The sequence below is a fragment of the Colias eurytheme genome, chromosome 4 (genome assembly GCF_061535395.1).
Source record: "Colias eurytheme isolate Ceu_HAF_F1 chromosome 4, ilColEury1 Martin Lab GWU primary, whole genome shotgun sequence".
Lineage (NCBI taxonomy): Eukaryota > Metazoa > Arthropoda > Insecta > Lepidoptera > Pieridae > Colias > Colias eurytheme.
In genome coordinates, this window is record NC_142983.1 from 5,383,838 (window position 1) to 5,403,054 (window position 19,217).

Below are 19,217 nucleotides of genomic sequence, written 5' to 3' on the forward strand. Positions count from 1 at the left end.
AAGAGCCCGCCCAATTGTAGCGACGGGGCCCGATCGGCGACGATTTCAGCCGAACGGAACGCGATTTCATATAACCCACTGGATGAAGTGGTAAGTTTTTACGAGAGACCGTTTCAGCGCGGTACAGTCAAATATAAAAAGATTATTCAACACCTGTTTTTGATTTCCTATCGTTCCTTATTGTTCAATTGTCCACAGTATAAGAAAATTCAACAAGAGGGCATTATTTTTGTATTTATTTCATTCTTATGTAATTATATCTAAGTGATGGGTTATTGACGGGGTTTAGTATAAGCATAGTATAATAATAACTATAAGTACATTATTAAATTACGAAACACGTTTTGTTAGCTTTAAGTTCCGATTTGAGATTGTGGATCTTCCCACAACTAAGCAAATATGTTGACGCATGACCCTTAATACAGGCCTAACGAACGCCTATTCTAAATTGGCAAAACTCAACCACGCATATGGATTAAGCCATGATTAAACATAAGCAATTTCATCAACTATACACACCTATGATATGGAAGTCTGTTCGCTGCTGTGTTTGATTTATGCGATATGAGTAATATTTAACTAACATTGTATTGTTTGTATTATTGTGATATGTAGAGTTCGTATATCAGTGAGCTAGTTACTCATTCTATACGTCTACCTTAAAGGTAATGTGATAATCGTGGGTACCCTAATAATAGCATGTCATAACACTAACTATATTAACTAGGCAACTAATAATTAATGTGAAAATATACTTAAATCTCCTGCCTCCAGTGCAATTCAGTACATCCGTATAATCCGTATATCAAAAATGTGTTGTCTCTATAATATGAAAATGAATCGCAAAATATGTTGGTAAACGCATAACTCGATGAGGGCTGAACCGATCTAGTTATTTCTTTTTTTTATAATATTCCTTGAACTACGAGGATGATGGTTATTATGGAGAGCACATGGTAAACATGTTCCACGGGCGAAGTTGGGTCGGACTTCTAAGTTATTTATAACAATTGTTAATAAAACAATATAAAAGTAACTAAGTAAACATAAAACTTGCATATAATATACATACACAGAAGATAGGTAGTTTTAAGTTATCGACCGTAGCAGGTATGATGAAGTTCAGTCTTTGCATATCTACATAATATGTATAACCAAACACCTATAAAATTTCAGATACCATACTTTTCACACTCACCCATTCCTATGGAATATAGACCTTTATATTATACATAAAAAATTAAGTGTGATTCTCAACACTCGCTACTGTTTTAGTGCTTTAAAATAGCAACTACCTACATAGTTGAAAAAAGATACGTGTTTTATTCGTATACATGAATTACAGCCATCAATATATTTCAGCCAACATGCACAATGGTTTAAACCATCTTTAGTACGAACCACGAAACCATAAAATTCTGACAACAATGATGATACAGTCCATTGAAGGTAGAGCCTTAGCAATTTTACAGTAGCATATTGCACAGTGCAAAAGCGCAATAAAATCGGGATCTACTGTTATGAGTTCTCTTCAAAAGTGTAACAATGGCATTACGGCCATACTACGATTTATATGAACTGCTGTTGACGGAATTATTAGTTGTTACATTGTTATAATAAGAAACTCTATGAGCCATCAAATTTTTTCAAGTTTCGTAAGTCTCTCCGATTTTCCCGCTCAGTAATTTTCAATTACATACACTATGCGAATAAATCGAAAAAGCTATCTTTTGATTACATTATCATATCACATTATCATTTTAAACGTTTACGTAGGTATTTTTATACTGAGCACTGTGGTACATTATGGTTGCGTTAATGCGAATTTAGAAATATAGACAATCATATTATTATATTGATGATTTAAAATAATCCTTGCAATATATTCAATATCATACCTAAAATATGAGCACAATCTTCGCTGAATGTATTGAAGCCAACTTAATATTTTAATATACATATATGTAAATTAAAAGAATAAAGATTAATCATAACAAGCTTGATGTTACATCATAGCTCTTTCAATTATCGGAATTATACAGCTCCAATTACGTTTTCAAGATCTTTATTTCTCTTTCATCGCATCCCCATTCAGGGTTCCGCAGTAGGATAAAATTCTTATTATTTTTCTCATTCTTATAATTTCTTTAAAATCATCTAAAATATTTACTCGATAATTCTATACTTAAGCATACATACCAATCTATACTCATAATATACCAAGTTATGGGGTTTTTTTGTTCGTGGTAAAAACACTTCACATTACAAATTAATTAAAAATGGTTTTTATATTATTAAGTAGATAGTTACCTACACGATACTAAGAGAGGGTTTTCAATGGCACATTATGAAAGTATGGTTTAATAAATCACCCTAGTGTTGAATTAAATACACCAAAAAGTCTGAATATCAATCAATACTGGGCGAAGTATTTCCGGATTTTGGGCGTTCTAAAAAAGCGGAAAGAATTATTTTAAATATTGCTTAATCTTTTGTATTTCAACATGAATTATTTTGAATTTATATTTTTGGTTTTATGGCATTCAAATGCTTTATAAATATAAATTTATAAAGAATAGAAAAAATTCGATCACGAGGCGGGACTCGAACCCGCATCCTTCGCGCCATTCCGGGGCGGGGCGGGCGGGAAGGATGCGGGTTCGAGTCCCGCCTCGTGATCGAATTTTTTCTATTCTTTATAAATTTATATTTATAAAGCATTTGAATGCCATAAAACCAAAAATATAAATTCAACAAAAAAGGTCGTGTTCCATCGTTACAATATTGTATTCACTGAAAAGTGCTTCATATTGGTTGAAATGGTTGTTAATCATCTCAATAGATGGCGCGCGGTGTGTCCCTTCAGACACATAAAACTGAAAGAATAGAATAAATTCGATTGCTCTGGCGGGTCACGAGTGGTTGAGTTGGTCAGGCATCCGCCCCGGAATGGCGCGAAGGATGCGGGTTCGAGTCCCGCCTCGTGATCGAATTTTTTCTATTCTTTATAAATTTATATTTATAAAGCATTTGAATGCCATAAAACCAAAAATATAAATTCAACAAAAAAGGTCGTGTTCCATCGTTACAATATTGTATTCACTGAAAAGTGCTTCATATTGGTTGAAATGGTTGTTAATCATCTCAATAGATGGCGCGCGGTGTGTCCCTTCAGACACATAAAACTGAAAGAATAGAATAAATTCGATTGCTCTGGCGGGTCACGAGTGGCTGAGTTGGTCAGGCATCCGCCCCGGAATGGCGCGAAGGATGCGGGTTCGAGTCCCGCCTCGTGATCGAATTTTTTCTATTCTTTATAAATTTATATGAATTATTTTCATGAAAAAATACATCTTGTTTAAATATCTTTATATATTGAACTTCTCTGCTTTATAATCTGGAGTCTAGACTCCTTCTATATTCGTTCAGTTGTCGATGGCAATGATGAAAGTGAGTTACAATTATCTATTAATTATTCAACCAACGTTTCCAAATGAGTTAAATCCTAGGAGAGCTTGATCAGACGTATTCCTTCTAAATAGTAATAATACTATGTAATACGCATTACCTACTATAGATAATGTTATAAATGCAAAAGAAAGACACGTTTATTTGTATGTTTGTCTTTATTTCACGTTGTACTTTGTGACTGGAGATAGTAACATAGTAACGACTAACGAGGAGGATAAGTGTAAATCTCATTTGTCACGGTCAATTGTCCTTTATATACGAAGCTGCGGGCGAAAAGCTAGTAATTTATAATTTTGTCATATCTTATTCACATGACAGTGCGTAAAACTTTCCCTATTCAATACCTAAACTACATAAGAACTTCCCCGTAAATATCAAAGCATACGTAGAGTTCCCGACTCTACAATTGATATACCTCTAATCTCTTCGAGCAACTTTGCAACAAAACCAAAGTTATCTTTTGTGTAGAGCCGAAATTAGTTAAAGTTGTATTTAACAGCCTAATGGAAGCATTTGATATAACGACAGTTTGATACATTGAGTTCAGAACACTAACAATTGTCTTTCCTTTTGTTGTCTTGCCTTACTTGTGTTAAACACTGGATAAGATTGTGCTTACTTAAATGCAAAACAAAACCCTTATGTCGTTTGTTAATAAATAAAGAAGGCAATTATTGTGAATATTTTTTATGAAATGATAGCTTTTCAAAATATAGTGCAATATTAACTTGTTGGTTTTAAATTTATTAAAATCTGGTACGATTATTGGAAAGAACTCTTGTCTTAATTACTTAATTAGCAATATTTAAAAAGTGCTGGCTTTTTTTAAGTTATGTTTAACAGGAATATTACTTTACAACCTATCATAATCCATACTAATATTATAAATGCGAAAGTAACTCTGTCTGTCTGTTACTCAATCACGCCTGAACTACTGAACCAATTTGCATGAAATTATTGGTATAGATATATTTTGATACCCGAGAAAGGACATAGGATAGATTTTATCCCGTAAATCCTACGGGAACGGGTTTTTCTCTGAAAACGCGAAGCCGCGGGCGGAAAGCTAGTATAATATACATTATACACCTAAAAAGTATTTGCATAGTTTCATACACAAGTATAAACTATAGGCTTTGCTATAGGCATGGATTCTTCGAGTTCAGAGGGCCTTCTCAGAAATTGATAAATTCAAAAAAGGAAAACATCTGTCATTTTTAGGGTTCCGTAGCCAAAATGGCAAAAACGGAACCCTTATAGTTTCGTCATGTCCGTCTGTCCGTCTGTCCGTCTGTCCGTCTGTCACAGCCGATTTACTCGGAAACTATAAGTACTACAGTGATGAAATTTGATGGGAATATGTGTTGTATGAACCGCTACAAAAATATGACACTAAATAGTAAAAAAAAGAATTGGGGGTGGGGCCCCCCATACATGTAACTGAGGGATGAAATTTTTTTTTTCGATGTACATACCCGTGTGGGGTATCAATGGAAAGGTCTTTTAAAATGATATAAAGTTTTCTAAAAAACATTTTTCTTAAAGTGAACGGTTTTTGAGATATCAGCTCTCAAAGTCGTAAAAAGTATGTCCCCCCCCCTCTATTTTTATAACTACGGGGTATAAAATTCTAAAAAAAATAGAGGTGATGCATGCTAATTAACTCTTTCAACGATTTTTGGTTTGATCAAAGTATCTCTTATAGTTTTTGAGATAGGTTGATTTAACTGTAATTTATTATATTTGCTGCTACGGAACCCTTTGTGCGCGAGCCCGACTCGCACTTGGCCGGTTTTTTTAATATTCATATCCCAATTTTTGTTTACATGTTGTAATAACACGATGCTTAGTAACAAAAAAGTGGATAATGTTTATTTCCCTGGACATCAGCTTGTGTTCCCTTATTTATATATAAATTCCTTTGCATCTCCATCTTAAAGTGCCCTAGTTTCGTTATAATTCCTTTTAAGGTTTACTGAATATTGAAATGCCTCAGTAAAATCCGGATTTACTACAGAAAATTATTCCTTAAGACATGCCCATACCTTCCACATGCGGGAATCCGTCTTAATTGTGTTTACTGAGACTTCAGTCAGCAAACTTTCGAGCTATTTAATTTGGATAATCCTTTTTATACTCTTCTTAGAATGTTTGATTTTTGTTGTAGGCAACGTTCTCTTAATAGATAAATTTCAATATACAGACGAGGGCTGCTGGCAATATTTAAACATTTGTTATGAAATAAAATATTACATACAACAGTCTTTATCAGCTATGCTGAGACAGCATCTTTCAAATTCCCTACGTACTTGAATTAATAATGTTGACGTATAGATTCAATTTAATGTTATATTTATGCAGATTCTTTAATCGACCTCTACAGTGAAGTATTAATTATTTTAACCGTATTAATTCGAGATGTTTTAAATAATATTCAGCATTTTCTTCATTATAATACGTCTCTTACGTTATAATTCATATTCATAAAATAATGATGAAAACTCTTCTTGTTTCTTACAAGTTCACACCGCTAGGTTACGCCGAGCTCTTCGATCACTTTGCTACAATACCACTTATGTTAGAACGTGTTGTATTGAATTTTTAACAACGGAAACCTCACATTTCTTAAGAAAAGTCACAAACTTGTATATTAAATTCATAAAGTTTTAGTACTCTTATTAAAGTTATAATTTGCGTTTCACGACATTAAATTTAACTACCACTGTTGCTTGCACTTCACTGTTATGTGACTTAAAAACTATCCGTAACTACTTCTTATTATAATTCTTTTTTAATTATATTTTGCAAACATCAATTATTAATTAATGAATCTATATGAAACCTATATAAAAATATGTAGAATATTATAGACATTTTAGATGTCCCATTTATTATTAATTTATTCCTGTCGCAATCAAATTTGAGCCATCGTCGTGATCTTAAATAGATTTTTCAAGGATGTCAAGGAAAGCGGGTGGATTGTTATGTTACAACGTACAATCTAATAAATAGAACCAGTCAGCATATTCGCGCCAAGATAATATAAACGCACTCAGACGTCGAGATTCACTCAAGGGTGCTTTTACACAATTTCCTCGGCATCCCCTTTTCGTTTGGCACTCCACCTCGTTGCCCCTTAGCACCTCTCTTCACCTTTTTCATAATCAAAGGCGCTGAAGAACATTTATTGAACACTTTTTAACAATCACGTTACAGATCTCTTTCACGTAAAATCTACACCAAAGTTTGCTCCCGAAAGATTAAAACTTTAATTGAATTTTACGATAAAAGTCTGCAAAGAAATAATCGATATTTAAGAACATTATCCATTACATTTTGCGCCCATAAAAGTGAAATATAGCACTTTACACTGAGTTATTGCACTTATAGGTTCTAGATATATTATTTATTTTATTTCTTCGTAGCTGGTATTTTATCTTGAATGATATATTAGGATTTCAAAACTAGGTTTGAGATTTACCAAGCATCTTCAAGTGACATCATGTGACCTTGCTTTTTCATTAGCCTGCTCTCAAGGCGTAGGTAGTCTTTATCATGATTGCAGATTAGTTACCTATATCATAGTGCTAATGAGTACGTTGGATCCTAAGTTTCGTTCTCGAACTAGCGTCACGTACTGCGTTACGATAATAGACGGGAGGAGTGGTGCTCCTAAAAATGAGACATCTCCCTATTCCCGATTATCCATAACAAGTTTTGGGATAGCTTATAGCGCAATCATTGACAAAGTTATCTCGTTATCGTAACGGAAGCGAGAGCTATGTAATTTTGCACGTCCGAAACGAGTCACATGTAGGCGCGAGATAAGGGTAACGACACTTTCAATTTACTGATTCGACAATCGCTTGTAAACGTGCGTACGTTATCGAGACCAGGCTTGTGTTATTTTTATTACGGATTCAAACATCGATGCCAATAAAGACTGGAATTCGTAAGCGTTTTGTTCACAAATCCCATCCAATTTTACGAAATCTACGTATTATTTACATACTTACTATAAATCTATTATGCTCTTATTCTGAAGGTGGATTCTATAGTATAGTATATTGTTGTAGTATAGTAGAGCCAATTTTAAAACCGTACACACAAATTAAATTCCATGATAGGTAGTGTGCAATAATGAAACGCGGAAGTGACACATTTAAAGTATACCTAAGTTCTTCATTAACACCGAAACTAAATGGAACAGCAGTAAAAACATTAATTAAAGTTGTGTGAATTAAAAAAATATCTTGGCTGTTAAACGGGATAACATCTCCAGTCTGGGCACATTGCCTAGTGAAGGTAATTTGGATACGGTCTTTTGAAATTTTTAATTTAAAACTTTAAAAGGCAGATTTAAAAAGATGAAATGGAAAATTAATTCATTTGCAGTGAAGCGTGAGCTCCTTAGAAGATTTAATTATAATTTTCATACGAAAATGGACTCTCTTCGTAATATAGGTAAGTATCGGTATAATTATAAAGACTTGATTAGAAATTTTGTTCAACGGGGATAAGATACAATTTATTGATTGTATATATTAGAGGGAAGAAGGATGTGAATGATATCCACCGATTTATTTTTCTATATAAAAAAAATGCATGAACGTTTTATATTTTAATTTAAAAAAAAAGATTGACAATATTAATGTTATTTATTATATTGATGGTTGCACGGTTGCACCATTATGCATCACATGGGCCCTTTCTTACAATCATGACATCTGTAAAAAAACATAGTTACGTTATTATACTTACTTATAGTAGAAAATAAAATTAAAAATGCTAATAAAGTGCTTCAATTAAATAGCCACATTCATCAAGTTTTACTTTCGCTGGAAACATAAAACATGCACATCTTCACATCTAGTCTACGAAAAATCATCAAAATAGCTGCAGTGGTTTGACAAAAACATAACATACATTAATAATCACAAGGATACGTACCAACACCACACTTCACAGCACATTCAAACTTCTCCCGATTATAATAAGTTATATTATCGCTTCCACACACCGGCTCATACCTCGTGCTCGTCGGACAGTCTTGCACACATTGGGTCGGGTCTAATGGTCCCCTGGTATCAAATACAATAATTATAATCAATTCTATTAAACATATTTTTTCATTAATTAAATAGGTACCTACCTAATCAAAACTTTCGAGAATTACCCTTGTAACAACGTTCATATCAAGGTAATTATAAATTGTGGTTGTGGATAAAAATGTTTCTGAACAATATCAGTGTATCGTTCAAATCACAGTTCAAATACACCTTTTATTGACGTACCAACTTTAACATTCAAAAATATAGATATTCCAATACATATGAATTGTAAAAAAATTGTAATGTATTAGGTATTAATAAAACAAAACGCGTTTTCCTACTCATGAACTAATAAAGGATCGAATTTAATAGCAAACCATGGATATACTGTGTTTGTACTAATTATACGTGGAAACGCAATTGGAAACGTCTGATTCGTACCTCTGTGAATTCTACATAATGTATTCGCCAATTGTTCAAAAGCATCTCGCTAACACGAAATCGCAAATAACGAAATAACATCAAACCGACAACCATTGTAACGATATTGTGTCATGTAATCATGTTGGGTTTTGAATATTCAAATAAATAATATACAAAGTTTTATTTACTTATGCAATGCAAGTCCAATAGAAATAAGTAATTGAAAACTATTTTAATTAATATAGTCGCGTTGCTTTTTGTATAATTATAATTTGCAGCTTTTTATGTAGGTACATGTATTAATTAAACTGAATCGTAAATGAGCTATCTTAAGCTCTAAAATACTTTATGTGAGCACTGCGCATACTTTTGAATAATTTGCAATATGCATAATATGGAAATTTATTTCACTACTAATTACTTTGCATAAGTTATGGCAAATTTTATACGCCGAGAATAAATGGAGCTTGTGAATGGAGCGTACATTTCGCCATATATCTACCAGAGTAGGTATATAAAATAAATGGACATCTTGAAACGAAAAAATGTCGTAAGAACGAGGTTACCAAGCTTATCTTACGACAAAATATTACACGAAAGGAAAAGTTCATCTCTCGTTAGCAATGCAAAGAAGCGAATTTAGCCCGAGGTTGCATTTTTTAACTACAGCTGCAAGGCATTGTGCAGCTTAATCTCACTGATCATGCCGCGCTTAAAAATGTTATTTTATATACAAACTCCTGCAAGTTTGAACGATTTTGCATAAATTCCGACCAAGATAATTAATCCCTAAATTAAAAATAGTTAACCGTTTGCGTTTTAACACGCAATTCATAAATAGGTCAGTCAGGATTTAAATTCTGTTGCAAATTTGAATTTGTGAAAAAATTGAACCAGGCATTCATTGAATCGTACTAGTCCATATATATCCGTATCCATACATAGAAATATATATATATCAACAATTACTGTACCTATATTGTCATTTGACTTGAATTTTCATATACCTAGGTATTTGTTATTGTATGTTTTTCACTATATTCAAATAATAATGTACTACATCAAACTTATTGAGGAATGTGGCTACTCTGGTAGTTTCACTATGATATCATTGTGTAGGTAGGTCGTAGGTGTACCTGTGTTAAAAGTTAATTCTGACCTTTTGAATTCTGCTGGCGGTGTAATATTCGATATTATCACGGGATGGCCTAAAATAGCCACCTTATCAGTACTGGCAGAATCATCCGTCAACCCGCTTTGATTGGGGTATTGTAAAGCTTCGTGCCGAAAACCTGCGGAGAAAAATTGCATAGCCATTCAATAACTTCGAAATTCATGCGAAAAATTGCACAATCTTCTAGCTGTAAGTAACGACTTTCAGTCTTAGTTTTTTCAGTTAAATATTTCGCTCTGATAACTTTTATTGTGTATGCAAATGAAAATGTTTGCAATGATTTTGCGTTATATTATGTAGAGCTATTTATATAATGTAAGTTATCAATTATGGCTTCCCCTTTCCAGCAACAGTATTTACTAGCTTTTCCGAGAAAAATTGGTACGTTGACAACCTATAAAATACAGAGGCCCAAATTGGTTTTAACTTACAATTACAGCAACTTGAAATTACAGCTTTTACTCAAATTAACAACCTCCATACCTTACTCCATACAATGACAGACATTTTTGAAGTAAATGTCTGACCTCAAAACTAATTAATTTTGAACTATACTCGCATCTTTTTAGGCTTACGTCGAAAATAAAAACTCGAAAAAAAAATATGGGTTGCACTCCGGGAGTGCCGGCAGAAGAGAAAACTTGATTATTAACGTTCAGCATGTTTGATATTTTGGAATGGAATCCGTCTTACGCATGGAATATAAGGGCTAAAAAAAATCCGTCTTACGCTTTTTCGATCAGGCCACGTGTCCTGACGCGAGTTTAAGATTTTATACCCAACGCCGCTAAAGAAGCGCCACTTCAAAAAAATAAAAAAATCACTACGAATCTATTAGAGATACTTAAAACCTAAGCTTAAAACCATAGAAATCTAAATAGTTAGTTATTAGTTAAGGTAAAATTCTAAAACTTCGAGAAGAGCGATAAACGTAGACGAAATTGTGCAAAATAATATTTGTTGATACTTACCAGTATTGAAAGGACTTTCCTGAGCAGGCCCCCGGTTGAAGCCAGGTGTTTGTTGACCAAACGCTTGACCTTCATTCGGAAAACCTTCAAATGTGTTACCGGGGACGTTTATTTGGTTTTGATTATTTTGAAGTCCCAACCCCGTTTCTCCGGTTTGCAAATTTTGTAGCCTATTATTTGGATTCCAAGGTTGGGATGCAACAGAATTTGGATCCTTAAACAATATAATTATGTTATCTTCTTAAACAAAAAATCGTAATTGCCCTAACAGTTCAGTTGAAATATGCAATCATTTACCATTAATAAACACATGTATTAGATAATTAAAATTTATCTATTCAATATTGAACCTTCAGAGTAAACTTACGTCATTTGTTGAGCATACGTAATTTATGTACCTACATCTCAAATAACAGCAATTAATATGTTACTTTGTTAAATCAAAAGGGAGTTCAGCAAGGTTTCACGCGAAATTGAGCGAGATATGTGCCATTTCTTCGAGAATGAATCTCATTAATGAAAAGTTGAGTTAATTACAAAAGTTACCTGAATTCCATTTGCTGGATAAGTCTGCGTGTTCCCAAGATAATTAATACCCGGATTTACAGCCCCATTATTCCAATTATTTCTTGCACCTGGATAATTAGGGTTAAGTTTCTGAAAGCAAAAAATTCTTGGTGAAAAATGTTCAACTTTCGATTGTAATAATTTCCACCTGATGACGGTTAAACTTTTTTTATAAATACATTTGTTTTAGTAATATATTTAAAGATTTCATATATTATCTATTACCTGCAGTTTATCGTTATTATTATTATTGGGGTATTGATTATTTCCCGGAAAATTCACATTTGGATTTTGTCCGACATAACCTTGTCCTGGATATGGTCTCTCCTAAAATAGTAAAAAAATTACAGTAAGTTCTATGTGATGTAAATAAATAAATAAAAACATTATCGCTACACTATTTACCACAGATAATATAATCTTCTTATATATAAAAATGAATCGCAAAATGTGTTGGTAAGCGCATAACTCGAGAACGGCTGAACCGATTTCGATAATTCTTTTTTTATTATATTCCTTGAAGTACGAGGATGGTTTTTATGTAGAGAAAACGTTAATATGTACCACGGGCGAAGCCGGGGCGGACCGCTAGTCTTCTTATATATAAAAATGAATCGCAAAATGTGTTGGTAAGCGCATAACTCGAGAACGGCTGAACCGATTTCGATAATTCTTTTTTTATTATATTCCTTGAAGTACGAGGATGGTTCTTATGTAGAGAAAACGTAAACATGTACCACGGGCGAAGCCGGGGCGGACCGCTAGTACTATATAATATTTACACATTACCTGTACATTGCCAGGTACAGTCTGCACATTTGGGTAGTTGGAATTAGCCCCATTCCAATTACTTCCTGATCCCGGATACTGTGGCCTCCCCTACGAAGCGAAGAAACAAAGATAAACACGATACGGACAATATTGTACCTTCAGTACCCAAACATCTAATAGTTTGGGTATTGTAATTACTTCATTATTTAATCTACTCTGTTAATATCCCTATTCGTGACATATATTTATCTAAAGCAAATCTAAAGTCAAGGTGAATATTTTTTTTAATAAAATAATATATTTGTCTGAGAGTTATGCATCAATATTTTCATTAACTTATTAAAATAGTTAACTAAACTCATCTATCTTGTTTAATCAAATGTACGAAAACTTTAAATATTTCCTAATAATCCTCTGAAAATAAATCTTGGACTTAAAAATAAACATTGCTTTCTTGGAATTTGTTAGAAATTGGTTTAATTTCTTCATTATAGAACAAATTTCAAATATCTTAGTTCATACTACATACTATATAATATAAATAAACAATCATAGTAATATTACAATGAGCATATATTAAAACACACCGAGTAGATATGCATATGGTAATGATAATTATTACTTCTATATAATGTGTACCTCCGCTTTGTTACTCTAGACGGCGCACTATTAGTGCTATTAGTAAAGTTTAATTACTTGGTTAATGTTTTAAAAGCTAGAAGCTACTAAATATTACCATTGCAATGTTACAATTAATTCTATCCAATTACCTTACTTGTTACTCATTTGCATTAAATTATGCTTAATGTTTAATATAGTAAATTATTCTACCACTCTAGTTAAAAAGGAAATGTACTTAAATGAGTTCAGTAAGTTTTTTGGATGTATGTGAAAATTCGACGCTTATTGAACCGTATCCGATTAAGAGATTTCATTACAAATCTCTAGTAGCCTTCAATACCACCAATCGAAGACACTCGTGTTCAACGAAGCATTTGTAACGCAACCCACGACTCTACATAGTACGAGTTGTTTTATTTCATTTTCTAATATATTTACGACATAATATTTTCATTGATTTGTAGGTTATTGAAATAATTCGTAAAGTACCTACAAGGTTCGCTACTCACATTGGGGAAAACAATTCTAAATAAAATATATATTTTAGTCAACGTGGTTATAGATATACAAAAAGCTAATGAATGAAGAAAGGCGGGTCTATACTGACCGATCTGTTTCGCGCAGCAAAATCTCTGCTGGCTTCGCGCTGTGTGGACCCGCCTTATGAATTGTAATCCCCGTGCAACATTATAAAAGTTACCTGATTTGTTCCAACTCCAATTGGTCGGGAAGGATTTTGGTAATTGACCTCAAAATATTCATATATGTATATGTTAATTATTGCAAATTTTCTCAACAAACAAATACTTAATACCTACAATACAATGTTACGTACTTGTATTCCGTTAGAAGGTAACCCGGCGGAAGAACCAGGGTTGTTCCAATTATTTAAATTCCCAGGGTTTCGTGGAGGCCACCTTGTCTATAATAAAAAAAATCAAAAACTATGATTTTTAAATTATAAGTTTTATATATTAAAACTGGCAATTTTTTATAAATTCTCTACCAAATAAAACCTAATGTAGTCACAGCAATACATAGGTAACTCATAATAAAGATAGAAAATAGCTTATCCATAAAAATGAGATACTTTTTCATCGTATAATTATAAAATAACTTAAAGGAAAGGAGAGTTTTGTAGTTAAATATTTCAAACGTAATAAATTTTTATAGTAATTTTTATATACAATCTAACAAAATACGATCCCCGCAAATATAATATTGAATGAATATTGAACATTTCATAAGTCGTAACTTCATTAAAATACAACATAGAAACTAGAAGATAAGTTTTATTATTACCAATTATATTAATAAGCAAAAGAATAAGAAATTGACAAAAGATTCGAATAAAATTCACCTGAATTCCGTTGCCTGGGTAATATTGTGAATTAGCTGGATAATTCACTCCGGGATTGCCGTTTCCATTATTCCAAATATTTCCTTGGGGATTATTCGTCTGTAAAATTATTTTAAAAGATTAAACTAGGTAATAGAATTATTTTCAATCCGTATTTAAACTTCCCAAAAGAGTTTAGTACTAGATATCCTAGTACTTGGCCTGCCTATCAACAAAATAATTTTAAACGTGATTAGTAATCACTACCTTAATTAAACAAGGTAGGTACACGTAATAATTTTACCGCAGAAGATAGAAATGTCATTATTACTTCGGTTTATAATTGCTCTCAAGATAAAAAGAAATATTTATAAATTTATCAGCGATAATGTCTTAATGTACTTATTTAAAATTGCGTTTTTGCATTAGTTTAAAACTTGATTTGGCATTCGACTGCATTTTACAGGATTTTACGTATTCAGGATGATTCTCAGATATGGTGACCATTTTAGTAAAAAGGATACTTTTGTCGGAGGTTTACTTTTCATTAGACTTACCGTTTTCGAAAAAAAAAAGCAAAGACATTACAAATTAACCCGAATAACTTTTTCGCACAAACAGGATCAATGGGGAATTTGGGATAGGGGAGTTTCAGTGAATGGTGAACCCAAAGTCTCATCAAAATTTAGCTGTCCGGTGTTTTTCGTGACTATTAAGAATGTTGAGAAGGATATTGCGTGACTAATGCTATTATTATTTTATATTAAGTACCGAATGGGTTCTTCGTTTCGTGAATAAGTTATTTCATTACGGCATTTATCCTGGAATTTCCTAAGGTATCCTTTTTGTTAATATTTAAACCGTCAATTAATGACCGTCTATAAAACTGTTTAACGTAAAACATTTCAATGATTCAATTATAACATTAATAATCTTATATGTATGTACTAAATAATTGGAATACATTAATTTCAAATTAAAAAAAATTACCTACCTGACCACCATTAATTGGGTAATTAGTAGGGGCACCTGGGTAATTTGCCGACGGATTTCCCGCCGCACCTGGTTGTAAATTGGGAAAAAGATTGCCTATTACGTTGTCCAAATCGAAGAAACCCTTCCTGCCAAAATTCTGACTTCTTATTTGCGCTGTAAAGGCAAAATACGTTATTTTTAAGGGTGCACTCACACACATCAGTCACCGTCACGGCACGTCACCGGACAGGATTAAAAAAAAATATGTATCAATAGTTCTAGTATGACTCTGTTCCCACACGACAGTCGCCGGCACGAAATCTATCAGTGACGTCACCGGTCAGGCACGTCAAATAATCTTTCCATACATGTATCATACTTTTATCCCCACTCACCCGGTGCCGTCACGTCTCAGTTCAGTCAGCGTCGTGCTACCGTCAATAATTGCTACATGTTCTCTAGCGTGACACACGTCTAATCACTGACTAACCTGATGTATGTGTTCAATGATTCAGTCAAACCGGCGACGTGACTGACGGACAACATGACGGTGACTGGTGTTTGTGGATACGTACACAAACCGTCACCGATCAGTCATCGGTGACTTGACGGTGACTGATGTGTGTGAGTGCACCCTAAATGAATGTCAAAATTAATACATAGGCCTTAATTTATGATTAAAAGTTGTATTTGATACATTATACCACCGCGACAGGTTGACAGCTTCGTGAACAAAGAAGCGTTTTATACATGTAGAATGTAGATATCACACTGGGTTTAATAATAATTGTTCAACGCGCTTACTATCTCATCAATATACTGACATCTCGAAAATTATTCATGAATGAAAGCAGGCAATAGGTACGGAATATATCATACTATAGTAGGTATTCAATATTAGAAAAAGTATCACCGTGGTTACACGTCGTCGTCACTATAAATTCCATTGTTATTAAGAGAAAGATATGCTAATTTTTATCCTGTATCAGATCGGGAGGCTGGAGCAGTAGAGCATACGGATAGTTACCGACTAATAATAATTTAATAAATAACTAATCTAGCACAGAGTCACAGTCCCCCCCCCTACTAATCTAAAATGTGTAACGAAATGGTAACGAAAAATATTCATAAAACGTTTAAAAAAATTCTGACCATAACATTCGCCAATAAAATAGATGAGTTCCAGTCTTTAATGTATGCAAAGAATTGTTTCTTATAAATAGAAATTCACCCCTTAATTACACATTCATTGATAATATTATTATTACTTCAAGACATAGACCGTAGGTATTTGTAAAGTATTCATTCAAACCACAAAATATACCTACTTATTTCACAATAATTACCTATTAGGTATATGGTTAGTGTAAGACATAGAATAATTAAGATTCATTTACAATTAATTTGCTAAAATTGGTTTTATTACTATCTAATAATATCTTTAACGTTTTAAAGTAAAAACATTCATAATAACATTATATACTTATGCACGATTAAGAGTCGGCGGTTATTTCAATAATGGAAATTTCGTCCGTCTCTGCATAATATAAACATAAATACCTACTTATATAGAACCTGTTTCAACACACGGGATTCTTAAAGATAGTTATAATATCATGGTTAGGTATATCTTATTAAATTCCGTATTGAAAGTAAATAAGTAGATAATCTTACCCAAAACAGCGCATAATATGATGCACCTTATAAGCATTTCCGGAATATTTTTGACAACACAAATAATAATTTTGAATGGCACCAAACTTGATACCGTTGAACCTTGCTACACGACTGGAGGTAACAATGTATTACAAAAATGTTGACCCCGATCGAATACATCGCTGCGGTAATACTTAATGTCTTTTATAATAATGTAATGATAGGAATTAATCACCAAAATAACCGAGCCGGTCTGTAGGTAGGTATACCCATTATGACGATGCCATCACTTTTAAGCTCACGGTAAACGGTATAGTAATTACCGTAAATGAAGATCAGAACACGATGAACGATACATAATTATTCAGTACGCTGGTGAACCGAACAGCCTACATAGCAACCTAATAGTCATTAAAATACATATTGAAAAGGAAATTTTAATTTATCACGTCGTAATTTTATAATAAATTAGGTAGATACAAATATATTTTTTTTAGCTTCCGCTATTAAAATAAATACTTAAGCAGTGAGTTGAGTACCTATATGAATTATGAATACTATTTTTTTTTCAAGATATACATAGGTATTGTAATATAAACTCAGGAAATTAAAAAGAAGCATTACTTATAACTATTATTCTTTTATGGACAATTATAAACATGTAGGTAATTAGCTTTATGCGGGTTTGTCTGCGTGTTATCAAAAGAATTTCCCATGGAAATGGGAAATTAAATGTTTCACTACAGCTGCGGTACAAAGAAGCCTGTCACTCTCTAGACTCCAAACTATTTCCAAACAAAAAAAAATTTAGGTAGGTATCTACCATAAAATGCGCTCCGTTGCGCCTTGAAGGAAAAAAAAAACAAATCAACTCATTATAAAGGAAAATGTTATATTATACATAGTTAAACATATATGTGGAGGGATTATGGTTATAAAATTATGAGGTAGGTACTCTGGAACCAGATCCAGACCAGCGCAGCGTTGATTACAATACTGTATGCATAACAATTATTGTAAATATGTACTTGTATTATCTGTGTGAATTTGCGAATCAAACTCCGTGTTGTATAAAATAATAATATTATTACTTTATCTTTTATTTATTAGGGCTGCAATGTTACCTATAAATGACCTTGGCTTTGTGGAAGTGGGTAGCGCTTATGGCTGGCGTCCACTAGGCGGATCGGGCCGGGCCGCATCGCAACGCAAAAATACGCCGGCCTATGTTTTGTATGAAACATCGTCCATTAGCAACGGATCGGGCCGGGGCGGGCCGCAACGCATTGGCGGATATCGCTTCGCAGGCGGATTTCTGCCGGCGGTGCGCTGCGGCCCGGCCCGCCCCGACCCGTCTAGTGGACGCAGGCAGGCGGATGTGAGCGGCGAGCGTCTGTTAGATAAAATCCGCCTAGGCGATCCGCCGCGCCCCGTACAGGTGGACGCAGGAGCAAACAGCGCGTCCATTAGAGACGGCCCGTTGCGATGCGGCCCGGCCCGATCCGCCTGTAATGGACGCCTAGCATTAGAGTGCGTTTCACGGAAGAGTTCCCCTGCCGTTATGTTGGCTTACCTGACTGTCAAAAACGAAAATATTTTTTTTTAATCAAAAATGACAGAGAAAATATTCTCCTTTCTAGGCAGCCGACCCCGTAAGATACGGGATAAGGCTAGGAAGAAAGGAGAATATTTTCTCTGTCATTTTTGATTAAAAAAAAATATTTTCGTTTTTGACAGTCAGGTATGCCAACATAACGGCAGGGGAACTCTTTCATGAAACGCACTCTACGATTATAAACAGACGTTCGAACTGGTGCGACCGGACCACCGTACTCGTGCGGTGCGATCGACTCGCCACACGACCGCACCGCACCTAGGGTTGCCAGTATTTGATTTAAGGGTTAACAGCATCAAAAATACGAGTTTTAGTTATTTTTTACGGGAGATAATTAAAACAGCAATGTTAAATAGAGAAAATTTATTTTTGGCATTTATATTTGCTGTTGGAAGAAACAGCTTTTAATAGCTCTTCATTTTCTAAAGCGAATGTATAAAAATCTTTGCACGATAATTTAAAATTATTACATTTAATTAATTTGCAGCTTCGCCTTTACAGTTTCAATATTCAATCGGTTTCGGCTATCCGTCCAGGCATTGCCGCACAAAGAAAATATTCTTTGTTTAAAAATTATGATTAA

The 19,217-nt window shown here is 33.5% G+C and overlaps 1 protein-coding gene across 2 annotated transcripts; it reads right to left on the reverse strand.

Moving 5' to 3' along the window:
* Nucleotides 1–8,090: 8,090 nt before the first annotated feature.
* LOC149908950 (uncharacterized) lies at nt 8,091–17,484 on the reverse strand. 2 transcript variants are annotated; one of them, XM_090120529.1, is made up of 11 exons: nt 17,038–17,484; nt 15,383–15,537; nt 14,410–14,508; nt 13,885–13,971; nt 12,447–12,536; nt 11,883–11,984; nt 11,637–11,747; nt 11,091–11,304; nt 10,105–10,237; nt 8,422–8,552; nt 8,091–8,198 (listed from the first exon to the last, which is right to left on the reverse strand). In XM_090120529.1, the coding sequence occupies exons 1-11, from the start codon at nt 17,072–17,074 to the stop codon at nt 8,161–8,163; spliced, it is 1,197 nt and encodes a 398-aa protein (XP_089976655.1). In that variant the 5' UTR covers nt 17,075–17,484; the 3' UTR covers nt 8,091–8,160. The 2 variants fall into 2 exon arrangements, with proteins under 2 accessions (XP_089976655.1, XP_089976656.1); XM_090120530.1 differs by lacking the exon at nt 8,422–8,552 and having other exon boundaries at nt 8,113–8,198.
* Nucleotides 17,485–19,217: the final 1,733 nt, after the last annotated feature.